Raw genomic sequence first — 21,229 nt, 5'->3', positions numbered from 1 at the left:
TGGGTGGTTGTTGTCTACCAACCTACTACCACAGGACGGTAGTACCTCCCTGGGTGGTTGCTGTCTACCAACCTACTACCACAGGACGGTAGTACCTCCCTGGGTGGTTGTTGTCTACCAACCTACTACCACAGGACGGTAGTACCTCCCTGGGTGGTTGTTGTCTACCAACCTACTACCACAGGACGGTAGTACTTCCCTGGGTGGTTGTTGTCTACCAACCTACTACCACAGGATGGTAGTACTTCCCTGGGTGGTTGCTGTCTACCAACCTACTACCACAGGACGGTAGTACCTCCCTGGGTGGTTGTTGTCTACCAACCTACTACCACAGGATGGTAGTACTTCCCTGGGTGGTTGTTGTCTACCAACCTACTACCACAGGACGGTAGTACTTCCCTGGGTGGTTGTTGTCTACCAACCTACTACCACAGGATGGTAGTACTTCCCTGGGTGGTTGCTGTCTACCAACCTACTACCACAGGACGGTAGTACCTCCCTGGGTGGTTGTTGTCTACCAACCTACTACCACAGGACGGTAGTACCTCCCTGGGTGGTTGTTGTCTACCAACCTACTACCACAGGACAGTAGTACTTCCCTGGGTGGTTGTTGTCTACCAACCTACTACCACAGGACGGTAGTACCTCCCTGGGTGGTTGTTGTCTACCAACCTACTACCACAGGACGGTAGTACCTCCCTGGGTGGTTGTTGTCTACCAACCTACTACCACAGGATGGTAGTACTTCCCTGGGTGGTTGTTGTCTACCAACCTACTACCACAGGACGGTAGTACTTCCCTGGGTGGTTGTTGTCTACCAACCTACTACCACAGGATGGTAGTACTTCCCTGGGTGGTTGCTGTCTACCAACCTACTACCACAGGACGGTAGTACCTCCCTGGGTGGTTGTTGTCTACCAACCTACTACCACAGGACGGTAGTACCTCCCTGGGTGGTTGTTGTCTACCAACCTACTACCACAGGACAGTAGTACTTCCCTGGGTGGTTGTTGTCTACCAACCTACTACCACAGGACGGTAGTACCTCCCTGGGTGGTTGTTGTCTACCAACCTACTACCACAGGACGGTAGTACCTCCCTGGGTGGTTGTTGTCTACCAACCTACTACCACAGGACGGTAGTACCTCCCTGGGTGGTTGTTGTCTACCAACCTACTACCACAGGACGGTAGTACTTCCCTGGGTGGTTGTTGTCTACCAACCTACTACCACAGGATGGTAGTACTTCCCTGGGTGGTTGCTGTCTACCAACCTACTACCACAGGACGGTAGTACCTCCCTGGGTGGTTGTCTACCAACCTACTACCACAGGACGGTAGTACCTCCCTGGGTGGTTGTTGTCTACCAACCTACTACCACAGGACAGTAGTACTTCCCTGGGTGGTTGTTGTCTACCAACCTACTACCACAGGACGGTAGTACTTCCCTGGGTGGTTGCTGTCTACCAACCTACTACCACAGGACGGTAGTACCTCCCTGGGTGGTTGTTGTCTACCAACCTACTACCACAGGACGGTAGTACCTCCCTGGGTGGTTGTTGTCTACCAACCTACTACCACAGGACGGTAGTACCTCCCTGGGTGGTTGTTGTCTACCAACCTACTACCACAGGACGGTAGTACTTCCCTGGGTGGTTGTTGTCTACCAACCTACTACCACAGGACGGTAGTACTTCCCTGGGTGGTTGCTGTCTACCAACCTACTACCACAGGATGGTAGTACTTCCCTGGGTGGTTGCTGTCTACCAACCTACTACCACAGGACGGTAGTACCTCCCTGGGTGGTTGTTGTCTACCAACCTACTACCACAGGACGGTAGTACTTCCCTGGGTGGTTGTTGTCTACCAACCTACTACCACAGGACGGTAGTACCTCCCTGGGTGGTTGTTGTCTACCAACCTACTACCACAGGACGGTAGTACTTCCCTGGGTGGTTGTTGTCTACCAACCTACTACCACAGGACGGTAGTACTTCCCTGGGTGGTTGCTGTCTACCAACCTACTACCACAGGACGGTAGTACCTCCCTGGGTGGTTGTTGTCTTCCAACCTACTACCACAGGACGGTAGTACTTCCCTGGGTGGTTGTTGTCTACCAACCTACTACCACAGGACGGTAGTACTTCCCTGGGTGGTTACTGTCTACCAACCTACTACCACAGGACGGTAGTACCTCCCTGGGTGGTTGTTGTCTACCAACCTACTATCACAGGACGGTAGTACTTCCCTGGGTGGTTGCTGTCTACCAACCTACTATCACAGGACGGTAGTACCTCCCTGGGTGGTTGCTGTCTACCAACCTACTATCACAGGACGGTAGTACTTCCCTGGGTGGTTGCTGTCTACCAACCTACTATCACAGGACGGTAGTACTTCCCTGGGTGGTTGTTGTCTACCAGCCTACTACCACAGGACGGTAGTACTTCCCTGGGTGGTTGTTGTCTACCAACCTACTACCACAGGACGGTAGTACTTCCCTGGGTGGTTGTTGTCTACCAACCTACTACCACAGGACGGTAGTACTTCCCTGGGTGGTTGCTGTCTACCAACCTACTACCACAGGACGGTAGTACTTCCCTGGGTGGTTGTTGTCTACCAACCTACTACCACAGGACGGTAGTACTTCCCTGGGTGGTTGTTGTCTACCAACCTACTACCACAGGACGGTAGTACTTCCCTGGGTGGTTGTTGTCTACCAACCTACTACCACAGGACGGTAGTACTTCCCTGGGTGGTTGTTGTCTACCAACCTACTACCACAGGACGGTAGTACCTCCCTGGGTGGTTGTTGTCTACCAACCTACTACCACAGGACGGTAGTACTTCCCTGGGAGGTTGCTGTCTACCAACCTACTACCACAGGACAGTAGTACCTCCCTGGGTGGTTGCTGTCTACCAACCTACTACCACAGGACGGTAGTACTTCCCTGGGTGGTTGTTGTCTACCAACCTACTACCACAGGACGGTAGTACTTCCCTGGGAGGTTGTTGTCTACCAACCTACTACCACAGGACGGTAGTATTTCCCTGGGTGGTTGTTGTCTACCAACCTACTACCACAGGACGGTAGTACTTCCCTGGGAGGTTGCTGTCTACCAACCTACTACCTACACCAACCTACTTCCAGCGGGCATACATGATCGTGTTTGATAGGAGTGAATGGAGACAAATGGTTTTTAATACTTGACGTGCTGTTGGAGTGTGAGCAAAGTAACATTTATGAAGGGGTTCAGGGAAACCGGCAGGCCGGACTTGAGTCCTGGAGATGGGAAGTACAGTGCCTGCACTCTGAAGGAGGGGCGTTAATGTTGCAGTTTAAAAACTGTAGTGTAAAGCACCCTTCTGGCAAGACAGTGATGGAGTGAATGATGGTGAAAGTTTTTCTTTTTCGGGCCACCCTGCCTTGGTGGCCACCCTGCCTTGGTGGCCACCCTGCCTTGGTGGCCACCCTGCCTTGGTGGCCACCCTGCCTTGGTGGGCCACCCTGCCTTGGTGGCCACCCTGCCTTGGTGGCCACCCTGCCTTGGTGGTAACCCTGCCTTGGTGGCCACCCTGCCTTGGTGGCCACCCTGCCTTGGTGGTAACCCTGCCTTTGTGGCCACCCTGCCTTGGTGGCCACCCTGCCTTGGTGGCCACCCTGCCTTGGTGGCCACCCTGCCTTGGTGGCCACCCTGCCTTGGTGGGCCACCCTGCCTTGGTGGCCACCCTGCCTTGGTGGCCACCCTGCCTTGGTGGCCACCCTGCCTTGGTGGCCACCCTGCCTTGGTGGCCACCCTGCCTTGATGGCCACCCTGCCTTGGTGGCCACCCTGCCTTGGTGGCCACCCTGCCTTGGTGGGCCACATAGCCTTGGTGGGCCACCCTGCCTTGGTGGCCACCCTGCCTTGGTGGCCACCCTGCCTTGGTGGGCCACCCAGCCTTGGTGGGCCACCCTGCCTTGGTGGCCACCCTGCCTTGGTGGTAACCCTGCCTTTGTGGCCACCCTGCCTTGGTGGTAACCCTGCCTTGGTGGCCACCCTGCCTTGGTGGTAACCCTGCCTTTGTGGCCACCCTGCCTTGGTGGCCACCCTGCCTTGGTGGCCACCCTGCCTTAGTGGCCACCCTGCCTTGGTGGCCACCCTGCCTTGGTGGCCACCCTGCCTTGGTGGCCACCCTGCCTTGGTGGCCACCCTGCCTTGGTGGCCACCCTGCCTTAGTGGCCACCCTGCCTTGGTGGCCACCCTGCCTTGGTGGCCACCCTGCCTTGGTGGCCACCCTGCCTTGGTGGCCACCCTGCCTTGGTGGCCACCCTGCCTTGGTGGCCACCCTGCCTTGGTGGCCACCCTGCCTTGGTGGCCACCCTGCCTTGGTGGCCACCCTGCCTTAGTGGCCACCCTGCCTTGGTGGCCACCCTGCCGTGGTGGCCACCCTGCCTTGGTGGCCACCCTGCCTTGGTGGCCACCCTGCCTTTAGTGGCCACCCTGCCTTGGTGGCCACCCTGCCTTGGTGGCCACCCTCCCTTGGTGGCCACCCTCCCTTGGTGGCCACCCTGCCTTTAGTGGCCACCCTGCCTTGGTGGCCACCCTGCCTTGGTGGCCACCCTGCCTTGGTGGCCACCCTGCCTTGGTGGCCACCCTGCCTTGGTGGCCACCCTGCCTTGGTGGCCACCCTGCCTTGGTGGCCACCCTGCCTTAGTGGCCACCCTGCCTTGGTGGCCACCCTGCCTTGGTGGCCACCCTGTCTTGGTGGCCACCCTGCCTTGGTGGCCACCCTGCCTTGGTGGCCACCCTGCCTTGGTGGCCACCCTGCCTTGGTGGCCACCCTGCCTTGGTGGCCACCCTGCCTTGGTGGCCACCCTGCCGTGGTGGCCACCCTGCCTTGGTGGCCACCCTGCCTTAGTGGCCCTCCTGCCTTGGTGGCCACCCTGCCTTGGTGGCCACCCTGCCTTGGTGGCCACCCTGCCTTGGTGGCCACCCTGCCTTGGTGGCCACCCTGCCTTGGTGGCCACCCTGCCTTGGTGGCCACCCTGCCTTGGTGGCCACCCTGCCTTGGTGGCCACCCTGCCTTGGTGGCCACCCTGCCTTGGTGGCCACCCTGCCTTGGTGGCCACCCTGCCTTAGTGGCCACCCTGCCTTGGTGGCCACCCTGCCTTGGTGGCCACCCTGCCTTGGTGGCCACCCTGCCTTGGTGGCCACCCTGCCTTGGTGGCCACCCTGCCTTGGTGGCCACCCTGCCTTGGTGGCCACCCTGCCTTGGTGGCCACCCTGCCTTGGTGGCCACCCTGCCTTGGTGGCCACCCTGCCTTGGTGGCCACCCTGCCTTGGTGGCCACCCTGCCTTGGTGGCCACCCTGCCTTGGTGGCCACCCTGCCTTGGTGGGAATCGGCCAGTGATAATAAAAAAAAAGATGTGTAGTGTAGTGATGGTAGATGTGTAGTTTAAGTATACAGGACAAAGATCAGGATCAAGTAGGCCTACTAACAACTAGGTGTGGACAGGCTAGTGAGACTCAGCAGGTAATGTGGTGTAAGTTGAAGACATTAATGGTATCCTTGTTGCCAGTATTTATTCCGGTCATGAAGACTAATTAACGTTACAGTTATGAGGGATATTATCAGTTAGTCAAACTAGAGCAAAATAAGCCTCCAGGTCCCGACAATTTGTATTCACGAGAATTTAAAACAATGCAAGTTGAATGTTAGCTGCTGACGACCTTGTTTAATGGGTGGAAGACTCTTAATGTAAGTCCCATATTTAAATTGGGGAATAAGTCAATTTGATTAACGAGTCTCTGTATGGAGTTAAAAGACCTTCCAATTCCTTAAGTGGTCACTTAAGTACTGCTTGATTGTGGGCAGGTTTGCTATTCCTACATTATATATAAGTTAACTTTTAACTGTCCTGAACCTACATATTCTGATTATATAGTAAGACAGCTTTTAAGAGCATGAGAATTGGTCCCTACACCAGAACAATGTTGAAACTGCTGGTGCTGAGGTTGCCCAGTGAAATATTTAGGTCCATGATGGAATGGCAGGTCTATGGTGCTGCTGACAGTAATGCATCCTGCAGCCAGCCTCTCTCTTGCCTTAATTGTAATGAGGCTCACCTGGCTTATTCTCACCATTGCCTGGTTTTCTTAAGGGAAAGAGATATCTGCTGGCTTATAGAGAAGAAAGGTTTCTCTTATGCTTACAAGGCAGCCTCCAACCTGTGTGGTACCCACTACCATAATCACCACTGTAGTCACAACTGGCAGTCACCTCAGCTGCCCTGGGCTCCGAGGTCCCTACCTCGTGGACTCTCACTCTCCCTATGTCTTCATCTTCTCACTATGTCTACAAGACCTCCCGTAACTACACCTTCATCTTACATCTCTTCTCCAAAGTCTGAAGCATCACTAAGAGCCGCTCCACTATTGACTCCTTACTCCGCTTACATATCTATGTTCATAATGCCTTTGCTAGTAACCACTCACTTATCGCAGTCTTTTTTTTATCTTGAAAAAGCATATGGCATTACTTACAGATATAACATCTTGGCTCAAGCTCACTCTTTAGGCCTCTGGGGCAATCTGCCATTTTTTCTTAAAAAATTCTTGTTCAGGAGACATTTCCATGTTTAAGTTAATTCACTTCCCCTGAGCTATATCCAGGCTGAAGGTGTCCCTCAGGGATGTGTTCCTCAGGGATGTGTCCCTCAGGGATGTGTTCCTCAGGGATGTGTCCCTCAGGGATGTGTTCCTCAGGGATGTGTTCCTCAGGGATGTGTCCCTCAGGGATGTGTTCCTCAGGGATGTGTCCCTCAGAGATGTGTCCCTCAGGGATGTGTTCCTCAGGGATGTGTCCCTCAGGGATGTGTTCCTCAGGGATGTGTCCCTCAGGGATGTGTCCCTCAGAGATGTGTCCCTCAGAGATGTGTCCCTCAGAGATGTGTCCCTCAGGGATGTGTTCCTCAGGGATGTGTCCCTCAGAGATGTGTCCCTCAGAGATGTGTTCCTCAGGGATGTGTCCCTCAGAGATGTGTCCCTCAGAGATGTGTCCCTCAGGGATGTGTCCCTCAGGGATGTGTCCCTCAGAGATGTGTCCCTCAGGGATGTGTTCCTCAGGGATGTGTTCCTCAGGGATGTGTCCCTCAGAGATGTGTCCCTCAGGGATGTGTTCCTCAGGGATGTGTCCCTCAGGGATGTGTCCCTCAGAGATGTGTCCCTCAGGGATGTGTTCCTCAGGGATGTGTCCCTCAGGGATGTGTCCCTCAGGGATGTGTTCCTCAGGGATGTGTCCCTCAGGGATGTGTTCCTCAGGGATGTGTTCCTCAGGGATGTGTCCCTCAGGGATGTGTCCCTCAGGGATGTGTTCCTCAGGGATGTGTCCCTCAGGGATGTGTTCCTCAGGGATGTGTTCCTCAGGGATGTGTTCCTCACGGATGTGTCCCTCAGGGATGTGTTCCTCAGGGATGTGTCCCTCAGGGATGTGTCCCTCAGGGATGTGTTCCTCAGGGATGTGTTCCTCAGGGATGTGTCCCTCAGGGATGTGTCCCTCAGGGATGTGTTCCTCAGGGATGTGTCCCTCAGGGATGTGTTCCTCAGGGATGTGTTCCTCAGGGATGTGTTCCTCAGGGATGTGTCCCTCAGGGATGTGTTCCTCAGGGATGTGTCCCTCAGGGATGTGTCCCTCACTGATGTGTTCCTCAGGGATGTGTCCCTCAGGGATGTGTTCCTCAGGGATGTGTTCCTCAGGGATGTGTTCCTCAGGGATGTGTCCCTCAGGGATGTGTTCCTCAGGGATGTGTCCCTCAGGGATGTGTCCCTCAGGGATGTGTTCCTCAGGGATGTGTCCCTCAGGGATGTGTTCCTCAGGGATGTGTCCCTCAGGGATGTGTCCCTCAGGGATGTGTTCCTCAGGGATGTGTCCCTCAGGGATGTGTTCCTCAGGGATGTGTCCCTCAGGGATGTGTTCCTCAGGGATGTGTCCCTCAGGGATGTGTCCCTCAGAGATGTGTTCCTCAGGGATGTGTTCCTCAGAGATGTGTTCCTCAGGGATGTGTTCCTCAGGGATGTGTTCCTCAGGGATGTGTCCCTCAGGGATGTGTCCCTCAGAGATGTGTCCCTCAGGGATGTGTTCCTCAGAGATGTGTTCCTCAGGGATGTGTTCCTCAGGGATGTGTTCCTCAGGGATGTGTCCCTCAGGGATGTGTTCCTCAGGGATGTGTTCCTCAGGGATGTGTCCCTCAGGGATGTGTCCCTCAGGGATGTGTTCCTCAGGGATGTGTCCCTCAGGGATGTGTTCCTCAGGGATGTGTTCCTCAGGGATGTGTTCCTCACGGATGTGTCCCTCAGGGATGTGTTCCTCAGGGATGTGTCCCTCAGGGATGTGTCCCTCAGGGATGTGTTCCTCAGGGATGTGTTCCTCAGGGATGTGTTCCTCAGGGATGTGTCCCTCAGGGATGTGTTCCTCAGGGATGTGTCCCTCAGGGATGTGTTCCTCAGGGATGTGTTCCTCAGGGATGTGTTCCTCAGGGATGTGTCCCTCAGGGATGTGTTCCTCAGGGATGTGTCCCTCAGGGATGTGTCCCTCAGGGATGTGTTCCTCAGGGATGTGTCCCTCAGGGATGTGTTCCTCAGGGATGTGTTCCTCAGGGATGTGTTCCTCAGGGATGTGTCCCTCAGTGATGTGTTCCTCAGGGATGTGTCCCTCAGGGATGTGTCCCTCAGGGATGTGTTCCTCAGGGATGTGTCCCTCAGGGATGTGTTCCTCAGGGATGTGTCCCTCAGGGATGTGTTCCTCAGGGATGTGTCCCTCAGGGATGTGTTCCTCAGGGATGTGTTCCTCAGGGATGTGTTCCTCAGGGATGTGTCCCTCAGGGATGTGTTCCTCAGGGATGTGTCCCTCAGGGATGTGTCCCTCAGGGATGTGTTCCTCAGGGATGTGTTCCTCAGGGATGTGTCCCTCAGGGATGTGTCCCTCAGGGATGTGTTCCTCAGGGATGTGTTCCTCAGGGATGTGTCCCTCAGGGATGTGTCCCTCAGGGATGTGTCCCTCAGGGATGTGTTCCTCAGGGATGTGTCCCTCAGGGATGTGTCCCTCAGGGATGTGTTCCTCAGGGATGTGTCCCTCAGGGATGTGTTCCTCAGGGATGTGTTCCTCAGGGATGTGTTCCTCAGGGATGTGTCCCTCAGGGATGTGTTCCTCAGGGATGTGTCCCTCAGGGATGTGTCCCTCAGGGATGTGTTCCTCAGGGATGTGTCCCTCAGGGATGTGTTCCTCAGGGATGTGTCCCTCAGGGATGTGTTCCTCAGGGATGTGTCCCTCAGGGATGTGTTCCTCAGGGATGTGTTCCTCAGGGATGTGTCCCTCAGGGATGTGTTCCTCAGGGATGTGTCCCTCAGGGATGTGTCCCTCAGGGATGTGTTCCTCAGGGATGTGTTCCTCAGGGATGTGTTCCTCAGGGATGTGTCCCTCAGGGATGTGTCCCTCAGGGATGTGTTCCTCAGGGATGTGTCCCTCAGGGATGTGTCCCTCAGGGATGTGTTCCTCAGTGATGTGTCCCTCAGGGATGTGTCCCTCAGGGATGTGTCCCTCAGAGATGTGTCCCTCAGGGATGTGTCCCTCAGGGATGTGTTCCTCAGGGATGTGTCCCTCAGGGATGTGTTCCTCAGGGATGTGTCCCTCAGGGATGTGTCCCTCAGGGATGTGTCCCTCAGAGATGTGTCCCTCAGGGATGTGTTCCTCAGAGATGTGTCCCTCAGAGATGTGTTCCTCAGGGATGCATTCCTCAGGGATGTGTTCCTCAGAGATGTGTTCCTCAGAGATGTGTTCCTCAGGGATGTGTTCCTCAGAGATGTGTTCCTCAGAGATGTGTCCCTCAGAGATGTGTTCCTCAGAGATGTGTCCCTCAGAGATGTGTTCCTCAGGGATGCGTTCCTCAGGGATGTGTCCCTCAGGGATGTGTCCCTCAGGGATGTGTCCCTCAGAGATGTGTTCCTCAGAGATTTGTCCCTCAGAGATGTGTTCCTCAGGGATGCGTTCCTCAGAGATTTGTCCCTCAGAGATGTGTTCCTCAGGGATGTGTCCCTCAGGGATGTGTCCCTCAGGGATGTGTCCCTCAGGGATGTGTCCCTCAGGGATGTGTTCTTAGCACCACTCATTGTCTCCTACTTATTAATGACCTTGTGTCTGTTCTCACATCTAATATTTGGTCATCACTTTATGTAGATAACTTTGCTATAGGTTGTGCAGGCGCTGTCACCTACTGACAGCCTCACACCAGAATGCTGTCAACCGTGCTTCCTGTTGGGCCATTACTCATGGGTTTAAATTTTCTGGTACTAAAATGCACCAGATTACTTTTACTAGACGTTATGTTGTCTCTAATACTCTGCTATACCTGTATGGTTCCCGTATCCCTGAACGTGATGTGGTCAGATTTCTCAGCGTTCTGTTTGATTGTTGGTTATCCTGGAAACCTCACATTGCCTCACTAACAGGAACTTGCCATAGCCGGCTGAACCTCCTTAAAACCCTCGCTCATCTTTCATGGGGGGCTGATCCTTGAACTCTCCCTCGACTGCATTCAGCCTTAATTTTATTGAAACTGGAGTTTGGCGACCAGATATATTCAGCGATCTCTCCCACAACTCTTTCTAAACTTGATCCCATCTATCATCAGGGATTACGTTTATGTCAAGGTGCTTTTTGCTCTTCACCTGTTGAGAGCTTCCATGCGGAGGTGAATGTTCCATTCTTGAACGATTGTCGTGATGCTCCTTGCCTCCGTTATTTTGTCTGCTTTCATGACCACAATCATTCTACATACAGGATAGTAACGGACGTTAGTAAAGGTTCATTATTTGTTCACCACCCATGTTTACTCCATCCCTTTTCTCTTTATCTTTACTCTTTCTTGACTTCTCTTCAGTTGCCCCAGTTATATGTTCATCTAGCATCTAACTTTTCACTTCCCCCTTAGAAGGTTCTGACAGTTTGTGTCTGTTCTTCCCTACTGCCCTGTGTGAAAACCCAAATACCTACAGTTGCATCTTGCTCTCTTTTTCTCAACAACTTCCGATCTCTCAGGCTGTTGTAGTGTACACTGATGGTTCGAAAAATCTAAATCTAAATCCTCTGATGGTGTGGGGTTAGCAGCAGTGTTCCTGGACAGTATTGTGCAAGGGCATTTATTAGACTCAGCACTTATACAGCTGAACTGTATGCAATTCCCATCATAATTATTTGTATTGCAGCCAGACCTACCTCAACATTCACAGCAGTTGAAGAACATTTTAGCACTCTGCAAGCTGTCAAAAAATTAAGGTCTCTTCATCCCCTAGTTCCTCGTATACAACTTTGGTTGTACTGCATTTCTAGCAGAAACAAAGAAATCATTTTCTTCTGGGTCCTGCTGGTTCCTGTTGGGTCCTGCTGGGTTCTACTGGTTACTGCTGGGTCTTGGTTCATGTGGGGTCCTGCTAGGTTCCTGCTGGTTCCTATTAGGTCCTGCTGCATCCTGCAGGGTCTCTGGTCATGTTGATGCTCAGGACAATGAGGAGGCAGACTCTGCTGCATGGTCAGTGGTACTTGACCTTCCCAGTTTCGTAAAGAAATATTCCATTCTCAGACTACAGTAATATTTAGCCACCTTCATAACGCCTCAACAAAAATGTTGGTCTTAGTAGATCCATAATAAATTATATTCTACCAAGCTTAGTTTAGGATCCTGATCTTCTTGTCATTGATGTCGTGTTGGGAGACTACGCTCTCCTGTCTTGGCATCGGACACACAAGCCTTACTCGCAGCTATTGGACTCAAATGCCTCACTCACGCTCTCCTGTCTTGGCATCGGACACACAAGCCTTACTCGCAGCTATTGGACTCAAATGCCTCACTCACGCTCTCCTGTCTTGGCATCGGACACACAAACCTTACTCGCAGCTATTGGACTCAAATGCCTCACTCACGCTCTCCTGTCTTGGCATCGGACACACAAACCTTACTCGCAGCTATTGGACTCACATGCCTCACTCACGCTCTCCTGTCTTGGCATCGGACACACAAGCCTTACTCGCAGCTATTGGACTCACATGCCTCACTCACACTATCAGACACACATGATTCACTCACAGCTATCAGACACACTTTACAGCTATCGGACACACATGCCTCACTCACAGCTATTGGACACGTGCCTTACAGCTATCAGACACACAAGCCTTACAGCTGTCAGACACACATGCCTCATAGCTATCAGACACACTTGCCTCATAGCTATCAGACACACATACCTTACAGCTATTAGACACACGCACCTCACAGCTATCAGACACACATGCCTTACAGCTATCAGACACACCTCACTCACAGCTATCAGACACACACACCTTACTATATCTTGGTAACTCGACCTGGTTGTCTTTATTGATGAATAAAACACATGTACAACACCTGGGTGTCTTTATTGATGAACACCTGCTATTGTTATCAGTTACTGCAGCTGTTACTGCTGCTGTTACTGTTGTCACTACTGCTGTTACTACTGCTGCTGTTACTGTTATTACTGCTGCTGCTGTTACTACGGCTGCTGCTGTTTCTACTGCTACTGTTGTTACTCTTGTTGTTACTGTTGTCACTGCTACTGCTGTTACTACTGCTGCTGCTGTTACTCTTGTTGTTACTGTTGTCACTGCTACTGCTGTTACTACTGCTGCTGCTGTTTCTACTGCTACTGCTGTTACTCTTGTTGTTACTGTTGTCACTGCTACTGCTGTTACTACTGCTGCTGCTGTTTCTACTGCTACTGCTGTTACTCTTGTTGTTACTGTTGTCACTGCTACTGCTGTTACTCTTGTTGTTACTGTTGTCACTGCTACTGCTGTTACTACTGCTGCTGCTGTTTCTACTGCTACTGCTGTTACTCTTGTTGTTACTGTTGTCACTGCTACTGCTGTTACTACTGCTGCTGCTGTTTCTACTGCTACTGCTGTTACTCTTGTTGTTACTGTTGTCACTGCTACTGCTGTTACTACTGCTGCTGCTGTTTCTACTGCTACTGCTGTTACTCTTGTTACTGTTGTCACTGCTACTGCTGTTACTACTGCTGCTGCTGTTTCTACTGCTGCTGCTGTTACTGTTGTCACTGCTACTGCTGTTACTACTGCTGCTGCTGTTACTGTCGTCACTGCTACTGCTGTTACTACTACTGCTGCTGTTTCTACTGCTGCTGCTGTTACCCTTGCTGTTATTGTTAACACTGCTACTGCTGTTACTACTGCTGCTGCTGTTTCTACTGCTGGTGCTGTTACTGTTGTCACTGCTACTGCTGTTACTACTGCTGCTGCTGTTTCTACTGCTGGTGCTGTTACTGTTGTCACTTCTACTGCTGTTACTACTGCTGCTGCTGTTTCTACCGCTGGTGCTGTTACTGTTGTCACTGCTACTGCTGTTACTACTGCTGCTGCTGTTTCTACTGCTGGTGCTGTTACTGTTGTCACTGCTACTGCTGTTACTAATGCTGCTGCTGTTTCTACTGCTGGTGCTGTTACTGTTGTCACTGCTACTGCTGTTACTACTGCTGCTGCTGTTACTGTTGTCACTGCTACTGCTGTTACTACTGCTGCTGCTGTTACTGTTGTCACTGCTACTGCTGTTACTACTGCTGCTGCTGTTAATGATGTCACTGCTACTGCTGTTACTACTGCTGCTGCTACTGCTGTTACTACTGCTGCTGCTGTTACTGTTGTCACTGCTACTGCTGTTACTACTGCTGCTGCTGTTACTGTTGTCACTGCTACTGCTGTTACTACTGCTGCTGCTGTTAATGTTGTCACTGCTACTGCTGTTACTAATGCTGCTGCTGTTTCCACTGCTGCTGCTGTTACTGTTGTCACTGCTACTGCTGTTTCTACTGCTGCTGTTGTTACTGTTGTCACTGCTACTCCTGTTTCTACTGCTGCTGCTGTTTATCCCTGCTGTTACCGTTGTTACTGCTACTGCTGTTTCTACTGCTGCTGCTGTTTATCCCTCCTGTTACCGTTGTTACTGCTACTGCTGTTTCTACTGCTGCTGCTGTTACTGTTGCCACTGCTACTGCTGTTTCTACTGCTGCTGCTGTTACTGTTGTCACTGCTACTGCTGTTTCTACTGCTGCTGCTGTTACTGTTGTCACTGCTACTGCTGTTTCTACTGCTGGTGCTGTTTATCCTTGCTGTTACCGTTGTTACTGCTGCTGCTGTTTCTACTGCTGCTGCTGTTACTGTTGCCACTACTTCTGCTCTTACTACTGCTGCTGCTGTTTATCCCTGCTGTTACCGTTGTTACTGCTGCTGCTGTTACTACTGCTGCTGTTTCTCCTGCTGTTACTGTTGTTACTGCTGCTGCTGTTACTACTGCTGCTGCTGTTACTACTGCTGCTGCTGTTACTATTGCTGCTGTTACTGCTGCTGTTACTGCTGCTACTGTTACTACTGCTGCTGTTACTGCTGCTGCTGCTGTTACTACTGCTGCTGCTGTTACTACTGCTGCTGCTGTTACTACTGCTGCTGCTGTTACTGCTGCTGCTGCTGTTACTACTGCTGCTGCTGTTACTACTGCTGCTGCTGTTACTACTGCTGCTGCTGTTACTACTGCTGCTGTTACTGCTGCTGCTGTTACTACTGCTGCTGTTACTACTGCTGCTGCTGTTACTACTGCTGCTGCTGTTACTACTGCTGCTGCTGTTACTACTGCTGCTGTTACTGCTGCTGTTACTACTGCTGCTGTTACTACTGCTGCTGTTACTACTGCTGCTGCTGTTACTACTGCTGCTGTTACTACTGCTGCTGTTACTACTGCTGCTGTTACTACTGCTGCTGTTACTACTGCTGCTGTTACTACTGCTGCTGTTGCTACTGCTGCTGTTACTGCTGCTACTGTTACTACTGTTGCTGCTTCTACTGCTGCTGCTGTTACTCCTGCTGTTACTGTTGTCACTGCTACTGCTGTTACTACTGCTGCTGTTAGTACTCCTGCTGCTGTTACTACTGTTGTTACTGCTGCTGCTGCTACTACTGCTGCTGCTGCTGTTACTACTGCTTCTGCTGTTACTACTGCTGCTGTTACTCCTGCTGTTACTGTTGTCACTACTGCTGCTGTTACTCCTACTGTTACTTCTGCTGTTACTGTTGTCACTGCTGTTGCTGTTACTAATGCTGTTGTTACTGTTGCCACTACTGCAGCTGTTACTACTGCAGCTGTTGCTGCTGCTGTTACTACTGCAGCTGTTACTACTGTTGTTACTACTGCAGCTGTTACTGCTGCTGTTATCAGTGCTGTTATCACTGTTGGTGTTCTGATGGGCTGGCCACCACTCAGAAAACCTCATAATTTCTCCTCCCAGATTCCAGTTCTGAGTTGCTGCTGCCTCCACCTCTGTTATCTGATGGGTTTATCTGATGAGTTTTATGCAATCAGGTTCATCACTTCTGAGTATTATTCATCTCCTGGCCTCGAAGACTGGGTGTGTGTGGGGGTGTTGTGGGGGGTGTGGGGGTGTTGTGGGGGTGTTGTGGGGGGTGTGGGGGTGTTGTGGGGGGTGTGAGGGTGTTGTGTGTGTGTGGTGTGTGTGTGTGTGTGTGTGTGTGTGTGTGTGTGTGTGTGTGTGTGTGTGTGTGTGTGTGTGTGTGTGTGTGTGTGTGTGTGTGTGTACTCACCTAGTTGAGGTTGCGGGGATCGAGTCCGAGCTCCTGGCCCCTGTGTGTGTGTGTGTGTGTGTGTGTGTGTGTGTGTGTGTGTGTGTGTGTGTGAGAGAGAGAGTGTGTGTACTCACCTGTTTAAGAGGTTGCGGGGATCGAGTCCGAGCTCCTGGCCCCTGTGTGTGTGTGTGTGTGTGTGTGTGTGTGTGTTGTGTGTATGTATGTGTGTGTGTGTGTGTGTGTGTGTGTGTGTGTTGTGTGTGTGTGTACTCACCCATTTGTGATTGCAGGGGTCGAGACTCAGCTCCTGGCCCCGTCTCTTCAATGGCCGCTACTGGGTCCTCTCTCTCTCCCTGCTCCATGAGCTTTATCATACCTAGTCTTAAAACTATGTATGGTTCCTGCCTCCACTACATCACTTGCCAGAATATTCCACTTCCTGACTACTCTGTGACTGAAGAAATACTTCCTAACATCCCTTTGACTCATCTGAGTCTGTGTGTGTGTGTGTGTACTCACCTATTTGTGGTTGCAGGGGTCGGTTCATAGCTCCTGGCCCTGTGTGTGTGTGTGTGTGTGCGCGCGCGTTATGTATATGTTACGTGTATGAGTGTATGTGGTATAAACCTTGGTAAGTTGTGTCGTGTTAGTGTGTATGTGTATGTCAAGCTTACAACTCCTCATCCTGCAACAACGCACATCCAACGCGCTAAACCCTGAAGTCTCAACCCCCAACTCAATCTTTTCTAGACAATGGCCTCACCCCGTTTTCCACACCTCTTAATCATGGCATTCCTACTAAGCTTCCAAGTGTATCTTCACCAAGCTTTACTAGACCAAGCTTTACCCCGTCAAATAGCTTTACTGACAGCCTTTTAAGCTGTATCTGATGCTTGGGAGTGTTTGGTGAGGGTATCTACCCACTGCCAAGTGCCCCATACCCACCAGGGCTTTATTTAAACCCTTATATCACTTATCAGAAGGGTTTAAATTCGCTTCTACCGCCTCCTGGCGATTTGTTTATCTCTTTTGCGCGGGAGTTTTTGTTCGTTTACTTCCCGGTGATAAAATCAGCCAATCGCATTCGAGTTTGGGGTCGACCGGGCCAATCGGATTCGAGTTTCATCCTGAGGATGGCGTGGCTCCTCCCACTGGACCTCCGTGGCTCGTGATTGGCTTAGACCGCGCGAGGTTCTGCCACCTTGTTTTCAGAGGTTTTCGCTAATTTTTCGTAACTTTTCGCTGTCTTAACGGTGTTTTTTCAAATGTAATAAAACACTGCCTCGTTTGACAAGCGGAAAAAAACACGTTTATAATATTTTCGTGTTTTTTCAGTGTTTTATGGACGCGAAGTTTTCAGAATTGCGCGGGAAAAAAAAGCGCGGGTAAAATTATTTGCGAAGATTTTATTTTCGCGCTGGCTTAAGATTTAAGCATGAGGGAGGGATGGAGGAGGGATGGAGGTGGGATGGAGGAGATACTCCATCAAAACGAGTCCCATTTGTCGAAGAAAGATGGCAGTGAGCGATATGGAAGCTGTGTAAAGTTTTTAATTGTGTCCGCGATGACGCGATACCTACAACCCGCCAACCTTGATAGGCAACCCTGCCAGTGCTACTTGCCACACACCTCTATTATGATACCCCCCTATTTCCCTCCCTATTACGCCCTATTTTAATCTGTTTTACTTTCTACATTGCTAATACTAGTTGCCACACACCTCTATTATTATACCCTCCCTATTATACTCCCTATTGCACCCTATTTTGCTAGTTATTACCCTGGTTCCCATACACCTCTACTATATCCCTATTACACTCCCTATTTTGCTCTATACCTTGGTAACCTGGAGTTTACCTGGAGAGAGTTCCGGGGGTCAACGCCCCCGCGGCCCGGTCTGTGACCAGGCCTCCTATTTTCACCTATTTTGCTTTATTTTCATAATACAAGGCACACACCTCTCTGATATATCTATTATGCCCTATTATTCTAGCTACCCAGGTTGCCACACCTCTTATATCCTACCTATTACTTTCTTACAACCTATTCGCCTCCCAATTTCACTCTATTAAACCTTATTTCACCCTGTTCCGCTCCCAATTTTACTACCAAACTCCATATGTCACCCCATTCCACTCCCAATTTCACCCTATTCCACTCCCTATTTGTACCAATATATCTGGCATTATCTCTCATCTTCGTAAACACTCAGAGAGAGAGAGAGAGAGAGAGAGAGAGAGAGAGCCAGAGGGAGACAGAGTAAGAGGGGCGGACACAACATAAGCAGGATAAACGAGGGAGAGATAAATCAGGAACAAAACGAGTTTGAGTCATGAAATGGGTGGAGGCGCTGACTGCTTGACCAGACTGTTGTGTCTAGTAGTTAGCATGGTGGTAGTGGTTGATGGTTGTGGTTGATGGTAGATGATTGATGGGGGGAGTGTGTGTGTGTGTGTGTGTGTGTGTGTGTGTGTGTGTGTGTGTGTGTGTGTGTGTGTATGTGTGTGTTGTGTGTGTGTGCGTTGTGTGTGTGTGTGTGTGTAAGTGGTGTATGTGTGTGTGTGTGTGTGTGTGTGTGTGTGTGTGTGTGTGTGTGTGTGTGTGTGTGTGTGTGTGTGTGTGTGTGTGTGTGTGAGTGTGTGTGTGTGTGTGTATGTGTGTGTTGTGTGTGTGTGCGTTGTGTGTGTAAGTGGTGTATGTGTGTGTGTGTGTGTGTGTGTGTGTGTGTGTGTGTGTGTGTGTGTGTATGTGTGTGTTGTGTGTGTGTGCGTTGTGTGTCTGTGTGTAAGTGGTGTATGTGTGTGTGTGTGTGTGTGTGTGTGTGTGTGTGTGTGTGTGTGTGTGTGTGTGTGTGTGTGTTTTGTGTGTGTTGTGTGTGTGTGCGCGCGCGCGCACAGTGCTGGTGTACTGAGATAAGTAACAACGGTGGTGGTGGTGATAGTGGTAGTGGTGGTGGTAGTGGTGGTGGTAGTGGTGGTGGTAGTGGTGGTGGTAGTGGTGGTGGTGATAGTGGTAGTGGTGGTGGTAGTGGTGGTGATAGTGGTAGGGGTGGTAGTGGTGGTGATAGTGGTAGTGGTGGTGGTAGTGGTGGTGGTGATAGTGGTGGTGATAGTGGTAGTGGTGGTGGTGATAGTGGTAGTGGTGGTGGTAGTGGTGGTGGTGATAGTGGTAGTGGTGGTGGTGGTGGTGGTGGTGGTGGTAGTGGTAGTGGTGGTGGTGGTGGTGGTGGTGGTGGTAGTGGTAGTGGTGATAGTGGTAGTGGTGATAGTGGTAGTGGTGATAGTGGTAGTGGTGGTGGTGATAGTGGTGGTGGTGGTGGTAGTGGTGGTAGTGGTGGTGGTGGTAATGGTGGTAGTGGTGGTAGTGGTAGTGGTGGTAGTGGTAGTGGTGGTGGTGGTAGTGGTGGTGGTGATAGTGGTGGTGGTGGTGGTAGTGGTGGTGGTGGTGGTCTTGGTAATGGTGGTAGTGGTGGTAGTGGTGGTGGTGGTAGTGGTGATGGCAGTGGTGGTAGTGGTGGTGGTGGTAGTGCCGGTGGTGGTGGTAGTGGTGGTAGTGGTAGTGGTGGTAGTGGTGGTGGTGGTGTTAGTGGTGGTAGTGGTGGCGGTAGTTGTGGTTGTCATGGTAGTGGTGGTGGTAGTGGTGGTGGTGATAGTGGTGGTGGTAGTGATGGTGGTGATAGTGGTGATGGTAGTGGTGGTGTGGACACACACACACAACACACAAGAAATTTGAGAAAGTGCAAAGGTTTGCAACAAGGTTAGTCCCAGAGCTACGGGGATTGTCCTATGAAGAAAGGTTGAGGGAAATCGGCCTGACGACACTGGAGGACAGGAGGGTCAGGGGAGACATGATAACGACATACAAAATACTGCGTGGAATAGACAAGGTGGACAGAGACAGGATGTTCCAGAGAAGGGACACAGAAACAAGGGGTCACAATTGGAAGCTGAAGACTCAGATGAGTCACAGGGATGTTAGGAAGTATTTCTTCAGTCACAGAGTTGTTAGGAAGTGGAATAGTCTGGTAAGTGATGTAGTGGAGGCAGGAACTATACATTGTTTTAAGACGAGGTATGATAAAGCTCAAGGAGCAGGGGGAGGGAGGACCCAGTAGCGGTCAGTGAAGAGGCGGGGCCAGGAGCTGAGTCTCGACCCCTGCAACCATAATTAGGTGAGTGCAATTAGATGAGTACACACACACACACAACACACACACACACACACACACACACACACACACACACACACACACACACACACACACACACACACACACACACACACACACACACACATCCCGTAGCAACACTAACTTTGACAACTCAAATCCTTGATTTTGATTTGACAGTCTTTGGAATCAAAGGACCAGTGACGCTTGTCAACTAGCAGATCATTATCTCATAGAACTGCCATGTAATTAGGCTTAATTAGGTCTAATTAGGCCTAGCGGAGGACTCCTCCAATTCCTATAAACAAAAGAGAACAGGAAAATCAATTTTTTTCGTTTTTTTATTTGCAGGAGACGATGACTGGGACAGTGAAGAAGATAAACAAACTGGTGAATTGATGACTGACCAATCGGAAGGCGGGGAAGGCGCAACGTCACCGCTGTCCAACCAATCAGAGAGCGTGGAGGGGCGCGAGGAGGAGGTAGAGTCTTCAGCGCCTCCAAGCCCAGGCGACCAGGACCACCAGAAGGCTCTCAAGAGTTCTACTGGAAGCTTTACCAACAGGTATGACAGTTTCAGGTGCATGCCACTACCCGGTAACTGCGGAGGCCGCAATGTAGCTGCGGTAGCCACAATAATATTTCTGTATATCAGCTTGTAAAGCAACACATAGGCAATAAATGGAATACCAGAAGCTTTACTAACAGGTACGACAGTACCAGGAGCTTTCCACTAGATGGAAATTGCGGATGCCGCAATGAAGTTGCGGCATCCGCAGTAATTTTGCAGCATATCAGCTTGTAAACTAAGATAGACATAATAAATATATAAACTAAGATAGACATAATAAATATATAAACTAAGATAGACATAATAAATATATAAACTAAGATAGACATAATAAATATATAAACTAAGATAGACATAATAAATATATAAACTAAGATAGACATAATAAATATATAAACTCAGTGTTGTGTATTAGTTGTGAATTGTTTCAGTTGTAGTATTGTGGGTTGTGAATTGTACCAGTCATGGTATTGTGTTCTGTGAATTGTACCAGTGATGGTATTGTGTTCTGTGAATTGTACCAGCCATGGTATTGTGTTCTGTGAATTGTACCAGTCATGGTATTGTGTTCTGTGAATTGTACCAGTCATGGTATTGTGTTCTGTGAATTGTACCAGTCATGGTATTGTGTTCTGTGAATTGTACCAGTCATGGTATTGTGTTCTGTGAATTGTACCAGTCATGGTATTGTGTTCTGTGAATTGTACCAGTCATGGTATTGTGTTCTGTGAATTGTACCAGTCATGGTATTGTGTTCTGTGAATTGTACCAGTCATGGTATTGTGTTCTGTGAATTGTACCAGTCATGGTATTGTGTTCTGTTAATTGT

General features: G+C 50.7%; 1 protein-coding gene across 1 annotated transcript in view; it reads left to right on the top strand.

Annotated features, from left to right (window-relative positions):
- The window catches only part of ush (Zinc finger protein ush), a 141,180-nt gene that overhangs the window by 92,382 nt on the left and 27,569 nt on the right, over nt 1–21,229 (top strand). Inside the window, exon 2 of the mRNA XM_070092928.1 lies at nt 20,181–20,394. Coding sequence (XP_069949029.1) covers nt 20,181–20,394 — 214 coding nt within the window. The remainder of the gene's footprint in view (nt 1–20,180; nt 20,395–21,229) is intronic.

Source organism: Cherax quadricarinatus, chromosome 3 (genome assembly GCF_038502225.1).
Source record: "Cherax quadricarinatus isolate ZL_2023a chromosome 3, ASM3850222v1, whole genome shotgun sequence".
Taxonomy (NCBI): Eukaryota; Metazoa; Arthropoda; class Malacostraca; order Decapoda; family Parastacidae; genus Cherax; species Cherax quadricarinatus.
Note: the sequence above shows the minus strand (reverse complement) of the source record. Positions and strands in the feature narration are given on the sequence as shown.